The sequence below is a fragment of the Sinocyclocheilus grahami genome, unplaced genomic scaffold (genome assembly GCF_001515645.1).
Source record: "Sinocyclocheilus grahami isolate Dianchi unplaced genomic scaffold, SAMN03320097.WGS_v1.1 scaffold442.1, whole genome shotgun sequence".
In the NCBI taxonomy this organism is placed as follows: Eukaryota; Metazoa; Chordata; class Actinopteri; order Cypriniformes; family Cyprinidae; genus Sinocyclocheilus; species Sinocyclocheilus grahami.
The window spans coordinates 47965-55503 of record NW_015505621.1 but is presented as its reverse complement, the minus strand read 5'-3'; the positions used below and the strand labels follow the sequence as shown (position 1 = coordinate 55503).

At 38.3% G+C, this 7539-nt stretch overlaps 2 protein-coding genes across 4 annotated transcripts in view; one reads left to right on the top strand and one right to left on the bottom strand.

The window, feature by feature from the left end:
- LOC107552178 (alpha-(1,3)-fucosyltransferase 9-like) lies at nucleotides 1–3032 on the bottom strand. Of its 2 annotated transcripts, none has more exons than XM_016234017.1 (2): nucleotides 2875–3032; nucleotides 1–1159 (listed from the first exon to the last, which is right to left on the bottom strand). In XM_016234017.1, exon 2 carries the CDS (start codon nucleotides 1152–1154, stop codon nucleotides 39–41), a length of 1116 nt encoding a protein of 371 aa, XP_016089503.1. In that variant the 5' UTR covers nucleotides 1155–1159; nucleotides 2875–3032; the 3' UTR covers nucleotides 1–38. The 2 variants fall into 2 exon arrangements, with proteins under 2 accessions (XP_016089503.1, XP_016089502.1); XM_016234016.1 differs by lacking the exon at nucleotides 2875–3032 and adding an exon at nucleotides 1425–1563.
- Nucleotides 3033–5820: 2788 nt separating this feature from the next.
- LOC107552179 (alpha-(1,3)-fucosyltransferase 9-like) overlaps nucleotides 5821–7539 on the top strand; it is a 14071-nt gene continuing 12352 nt past the window's right edge. Inside the window, exons 1-2 of one of the 2 annotated variants that reach the window (XM_016234019.1) lie at nucleotides 5821–5882; nucleotides 6120–7245. In XM_016234019.1, coding sequence (XP_016089505.1) covers nucleotides 6127–7239 — 1113 coding nt within the window. In that variant the 5' untranslated portion in view covers nucleotides 5821–5882; nucleotides 6120–6126 and the 3' untranslated portion in view covers nucleotides 7240–7245. Of the gene's footprint in view, nucleotides 5883–6119; nucleotides 7278–7539 lie in introns of those variants that run through there. The other variant, XM_016234018.1, reaches the window with a different exon arrangement.

Below are 7539 nucleotides of genomic sequence, written 5' to 3'. Positions count from 1 at the left end.
AATCACTATTTGTTCAAACTCCAAAACCTGAGGTAACTTTAACTGAAGTACCAATCATAGAGATCATGAGCTTCTTTATATTCCTTGTGTCGTGCTACATGGTCACAGGCAGTGCAAATAGCCAGAATAAACTCTTGTGTCTGTAATATTAAATGAGGACTTGGAGTGAGATGTTTCCTCCAGTTAAAGTACTTGCGATATGCATCTTCATCCTTGTCCAGCTGAAGCAGATATTCGGCTAGTGACTTTACATCAGGGAAGTCACTGACATGAATGAAGGACTCGGCAGGAACAAAGTTTTCATAGTTTCTTCTCGGAGGACCCAACACCACAGGGACGGTACCTGCTGCGAGCGGCCCGTTTATCTTCTCAGTGATGTAGTCCTTGTGGATGGAGTTCTCAAAGGCAAGGTAAAATTTGCAGCTAGCCAGGGTTGGATAGTAATCATTATAATCCAGGAACCTTGCATAAGCCCTTCCGAACAAAGTCACTTGTATGTATTTCCTGAATTCTCTGTAAAAAACATTCCTTGTGTCGACACCAGTTGAGGGATCGTTGTTACTTACAATCCAACACACCAGTTTGTCCTTTTTGGGAATCACAAAATCCTCATTAGGTTTCTTCCTGGTCATCAAGCGCATCCGTACAGGAATATCAGCGTCCTGTCTGTAGCTGAGCGTGAGATTGAACAGGTTTTCCAGACCTGGGATCCTTTTGGTGTTGGTTGGCGATTCCAAATGCAACCAAATCCACCTCTGGAACGGAGGACGAGGAGACGGAGGAAGGTTGGACAGATCCCAGCTGATGCCTCTGTGATAAACGATGACATTATCTGCATCGTTGTACAGAGCTCTATCATCCGTCAGATGACAATTATCAATATTGTAAAACTTTTTGCAGTCACTGAAATCAAACCTATAACTTTCAGGCCAAACCCATAACAGAACTATAGGTTTCTCCTCTGCTTTTTCAGTTACAGAGTTGTTGCTCTTGGCACAGTTTTGTTCTGAGTTTAGTTTGGGTTTAGGAAGTGGCGGTGGACAGTTGTGTGAAGGTGAGAACCGGGAAAACATGATGCTCATAGAGATGACAACTGCCAAAGTCACTACTACACCCAGACGGCACAGCAATGAGCCATTTGTGCTTGACATCATCTGATCTAAATAATCAAAAAACAATGAAAGGGAAGTGATCAGACTCTTTCACCAACGAGAATAAAAAAACACTTGATATTAAAAAGGTATTTTGAATTAAATAAAAGTTAGGCTACCACTATGTTTGGTCTGTGAGAAACACAAAAACTACAGCACAGTGGAAGCTAATCGTTGTTTTATTTGCTAAATTTGACATCTGTCTCATTCAATTAGACAAGATTCACATTGTGCAACATGTCTGGAATTAATGTAGCAAATTCAAGTCCTCACCGCTTTTAAGAGCTCTTGATTAAAAAAAAAACTGGAGTACTTTGTCTCATATGATAGCAACGTGTTCAGCGCCAGAGGATTTCACTATATGCTGAAAGACGGAAGTTTCAGACTAGAGAAGTATCGGATCGGATATTACTCTGAGAAAAAAAAAAGGCATGAAAGCCAGCGCTTGACACACCCGGTGCGGTTGAGTTTCGAGCGACTCAATCCCAGTTCGTGGACCTTTCCGATCTTCATTTGAATCAGGGCAAAAACACCGAGATCATCCTGAGCCTTCTGTGCACATGAACCTCGAGCCAGCTAATCTACATCGACACTGGATAACCCCAGACAGATGTGATTAAAGCATGTATGTACATGCTGAAAAAAGCATCTGATTCTTTACTAGATTTGGCAAACTGGCTGCCAGCATAATCAGATCACAAATATTCAGTTTCAGTTCAACAGACGTTTGAGATGTTAAAAATTCTCGTTGGTCAGGGATTCTTCTAAAACTTCAGGCACGATGCTCTTGTAGTCATTCTGCTGGTTGTCCGTTCCAGACACTTTGTCTTGTTGATGGGCTGAAGATCCACACCGTGGCCTATTAATATAGACATTAAAACATCCTTATACTCCTCAGGCAGTCGGACAAATTCAAACGGCAAACGCACAGTAAAAAAGCAGTCAGACAAATGATAGTCTACGGACATACAATACACAAACTGACTTTTGTCAGGTGAGAACACACAGGACTCAATGCAATAGTGGCCTCTGGTGGAGAAATTATGATTAAAAATAACTTGACTTCCTATGTTCAAAATTACTCATAAAACAAAATTAAACATACTTGTTTCTTTTGTAACAGCATGCAGCATCAATAATACAGTATAATGTTTTACAATAATATGTACTATTTCAGGCCAGACATGTCTTTCTGTGTTCACTTGGATGAACCAGAGAATGCACATTTGTGAGCATATTCTTGCAAATATGTGAGCCCAGACCACAAAAGCAGTCTTAAGCCGCTGGGGTATATTTTTAGCAATAGCCAAACAAACATTGTATGGGTCAAAATTATCATTTTTTTTTTAATGCCAAAAATCATTAGGATATTAAGTAAGGATCATGTTACATGAAGATATTTTGTAAATTTCCTACCGTTAATATATCAAAACTTTTTTGATTAGTAATATGCATTGCTAAGAACTTCATTTGGACAACTTTAAAGATGATTTTCTCAATATTTAGATTTTTTTGCACCCTCAGATTCCAGGTTTTCAAATAGTTGTATCTCGGCCAAATTTTGTCCTAGCATAACAAACCATACATCAATGGAAAGCTTCTTTATTCAGCTTTCAGATGGTGTATAAATCTCAATTTCGAGAAATTGACCCTTATGACTGGTTTTGTGGTCCGGGGTCACATATATGCTTTGCATTGTGGCAGCTGGTGCTCATTCACCAACCTTGTAAATAGCTCTTGTCATAAAGTAGGTTGTCAACAGCACTTTGTTCTTGTTGGACTTCAGACAGGTGTACAAAACTCAAATTTGATGTGCTGTTTAAATGTGCACAGTATCCTGTGAACACCACAGTTGACCCTCAGGTCACATGTAACCCTGGAGGTTCATGGATGTTTAAAAAAACATTAATTAATTTTTTTGTAGATTCTTTATCAGGGCTGGGTAACTTTGGTCCTGTGGGCCACTGTCCTTCAGAATTTCGCTCCAACTCTAATCCAACACATCTGCCTGTAGCTTTCTAGTGATTTTGAAGACACTAATTAGCTTGTTCAGGTGTGTTTGATTAGGGTTGGAGCTAAACTATGCAAGACAGTGGCCTGCAAAAGGAACAGCAGAGTATAGCCTACTTGATAACCGCACTCAGCTTGCCTTGCTACTCCGGTTATCCTCACTGTATTTTTTGATTAGTAATATGCATTGCTAAGAACTTCATTTGGACAACTTTAAAGATGATTTTCTCAATATTTAGATTTTTTTGCACCCTCAGATTCCAGGTTTTCAAATAGTTGTATCTCGGCCAAATTTTGTCCTAGCATAACAAACCATACATCAATGGAAAGCTTCTTTATTCAGCTTTCAGATGGTGTATAAATCTCAATTTCGAGAAATTGACCCTTATGACTGGTTTTGTGGTCCGGGGTCACATATATGCTTTGCATTGTGGCAGCTGGTGCTCATTCACCAACCTTGTAAATAGCTCTTGTCATAAAGTAGGTTGTCAACAGCACTTTGTTCTTGTTGGACTTCAGACAGGTGTACAAAACTCAAATTTGATGTGCTGTTTAAATGTGCACAGTATCCTGTGAACACCACAGTTGACCCTCAGGTCACATGTAACCCTGGAGGTTCATGGATGTTTAAAAAAACATTAATTAATTTTTTTGTAGATTCTTTATCAGGGCTGGGTAACTTTGGTCCTGTGGGCCACTGTCCTTCAGAATTTCGCTCCAACTCTAATCCAACACATCTGCCTGTAGCTTTCTAGTGATTTTGAAGACACTAATTAGCTTGTTCAGGTGTGTTTGATTAGGGTTGGAGCTAAACTATGCAAGACAGTGGCCTGCAAAAGGAACAGCAGAGTATAGCCTACTTGATAACCGCACTCAGCTTGCCTTGCTACTCCGGTTATCCTCACTGTATGCATTTACAATACGACGAAATATGATATCAAACACTCTTTTCGTTTTCATTTAAACATATTAATAGCCACAAAAATGTAGTTCAGGGAACGTACACATTACAGTGAAACAAAATATTATATCAAACAGCAGTGACTCTTTTCTGTTTCATTTAAAATATAAATAGGCTCACAAAAATGTGGTTCATGCAACGCGTACACGAATTATAATAAAGCGAAATGATATCAAACACCACTGCCTTGTCGTTTTCTTCAAAATATAAAACACAATCCTCATTACGTTTTCATTTTAAAAATATAAAACATATTAATATGTGGTTTAGGTAATATGTGCTAACACAATTATTCCCTAATATAATCTATTTGTTCCACTTAGAAGCTTATTTTATCCACCGAATTTCTTGATAAATAAATAAAATTAATGATTAAAAATTGCACTTTAGAATCGATGTTTTTATGTGAGGATCAGTGTTGGGGGTAACGCATTACAAGTAACGCGCGTTACGTAATCAGATTACTTTTTTCAAGGAACTAGTAAAGTAACGCATTACTTTTTAATTTACAAGAGAATATCTGAGTTACTTTTTCAAATAAGTAACGCAAGTTACCTTTTTCCCCCAATTTGTCGATTGACAGCTCTGGTGTCCCCATGGTGAGAGAAATCAGAAGATGTTACTCTAGTTCTAAAATAAATATGAATATGCATTAATTAATCGCACTCACAAAAACACACATTCAATGTTCCTCAAAATGAATAAAAATAATGCAGCTCAGAATATAACGCAAACCTGCAATGATTAAATATTAAACAACACAACTATGCTTTATGTATTTAATCCCATTCTATTAACCAGTGTCTTTGCTTCTGAGCTTCGATGATCCAGTTCAAGCGTACTAATAAGCACAAATTACTCTAGAGTCTAGACAAACATTTGTGTGTTTTTTTATTCCTGAAGTGTGTTGATATTTCTTCTTCTGCACTCTACTGTACAGATGTAAATGTACTTTCCCTTCAGCCTGAGGCTTATTCATTTTCATTTTCATTTCAAGTGTGAAAAGGCTTTTATATCTGCCAAAAATAGAACTTTTTTATTTTAAAAACAAACAAGCAAGCCCTGTCCAGATTTTAAAAGTAACGCAAAAGTAACGTAACGCATTACTTTCCATAAAAAGTAACGTAGTTACTTTTTTATGGAGTAATGCAATATTGTAATGCATTACTTTTAAAAGTAACTTTCCCCAACACTGGGAGGATCGATCCTTTCAAAACAACATCAGTATCGAAAGTATCGATCCGCCCATCCCTAGCGTCGTCGACTCTTCATCCAACGCGGCAAACTGGATCAACCAGTGTTTTCCATCCATACATTGATTTATTTGTGGTGGCCCTCCACAATATCATTATATATAAACAATACTTGTTTGATGTATGACAACCGAAAATATGTCAATGGGAACAGCTTTATTGGGCATTCAGTTGTATTACAGTATGTGACAGTTCAGAGAGTAGAAGAGAGATCTAAGTGCCAAACTTGTCTGAATGCAAACCCGAGGCAATGACATCATAAATATGCTAATTAACATGTGACGTCACCTGCCTCCGCAAGTCTCACAAAATCCTGAGGTAAACACTGGTTCGAGTCATATCTCTTCCCAAGCATTGGCACACACCTCAAGACAACCCAATCTTTTTTCTTTCTTTTGACGGAAATCATGCTTTAAAGAAACCCCCTTCTGTGTTTCTGTCTGTTAATCATCAGACATTGGCTATATATGGGACACCAAATTACAGATTTTTTTCTCTTTTAATCAGGTGAGGAACTGAATTAAGTACTTTGTTTCAAAAAATATAATTTGAATATATTTTTATTACACTAAAATGGTCAAAGTTTCAACTTTATATTTTATTACAAGATAATGATTAACTTTTACTTGTGTAGCTTTTGCTTCTCACAAACGTGAGAACTGATTCTGCAGTAGTTTTATTGAAGAATTCCTTTGAATTCTTGTTTGTAAAAGTGAATAAACTTTCTTCAATTATTCTCTTTAGGTCAGAAATGTCAAGCACAAATGGTCCATCGCTGTTGCGTCTGGGTGTCACAGTGACGATGGCAGGTGTCATCTCTCTGGGCGTTGTGTTTTTCTGGTTCTCACCTTCACACAACTGTCCACCTCCAGTTTTTAGACCAGACCAAAATTCACAAATCAACTCTGCCAAGAGCAACAACTCTGTAACTGAAAAAGCAGAGGAGAAACCTATAGTTCTGTTATGGGTTTGGCCTGAAAGTTATAGGTTTGATTTCAGTGACTGCAAAAAGTTTTACAATATTGATAATTGTCATCTGACGGATGATAGAGCTCTGTACAACGATGCAGATAATGTCATCGTTTATCACAGAGGCATCAGCTGGGATCTGTCCAACCTTCCTCCGTCTCCTCGTCCTCCGTTCCAGAGGTGGATTTGGTTGCATTTGGAATCGCCAACCAACACCAAAAGGATCCCAGGTCTGGAAAACCTGTTCAATCTCACGCTCAGCTACAGACAGGACGCTGATATTCCTGTACGGATGCGCTTGATGACCAGGAAGAAACCTAATGAGGATTTTGTGATTCCCAAAAAGGACAAACTGGTGTGTTGGATTGTAAGTAACAACGATCCCTCAACTGGTGTCGACACAAGGAATGTTTTTTACAGAGAATTCAGGAAATACATACAAGTGACTTTGTTCGGAAGGGCTTATGCAAGGTTCCTGGATTATAATGATTACTATCCAACCCTGGCTAGCTGCAAATTTTACCTTGCCTTTGAGAACTCCATCCACAAGGACTACATCACTGAGAAGATAAACGGGCCGCTCGCAGCAGGTACCGTCCCTGTGGTGTTGGGTCCTCCGAGAAGAAACTATGAAAACTTTGTTCCTGCCGAGTCCTTCATTCATGTCAGTGACTTCCCTGATGTAAAGTCACTAGCCGAATATCTGCTTCAGCTGGACAAGGATGAAGATGCATATCGCAAGTACTTTAACTGGAGGAAACATCTCACTCCAAGTCCTCATTTAATATTACAGACACAAGAGTTTATTCTGGCTATTTGCACTGCCTGTGACCATGTAGCACGACACAAGGAATATAAAGAAGCTCATGATCTCTATGATTGGTACTTCAGTTAAAGTTACCTCAGGTTTTGGAGTTTGAACAAATAGTGATTAATTTTACTCTACAAATATTTTTAATAATAAAGTTTATGGATGTTATCACTTGTGTTTGTAGGCCTATCTTTTCATCTTCAAGTCCCTTTTAAAGGGGTCATATGATGCTGCTAAAAATAACATTATTTTGTGTATTTGGTGTAATGAAATGTATTTTCCACATACTGTACATTATTGTTTCTCCTCTATGCCCCGCCTTTCTGAAACGTGTCGATTTTTACAAAGCTCATCGGTCTGAAAAGCGAGGTGTGCTGTGATTGG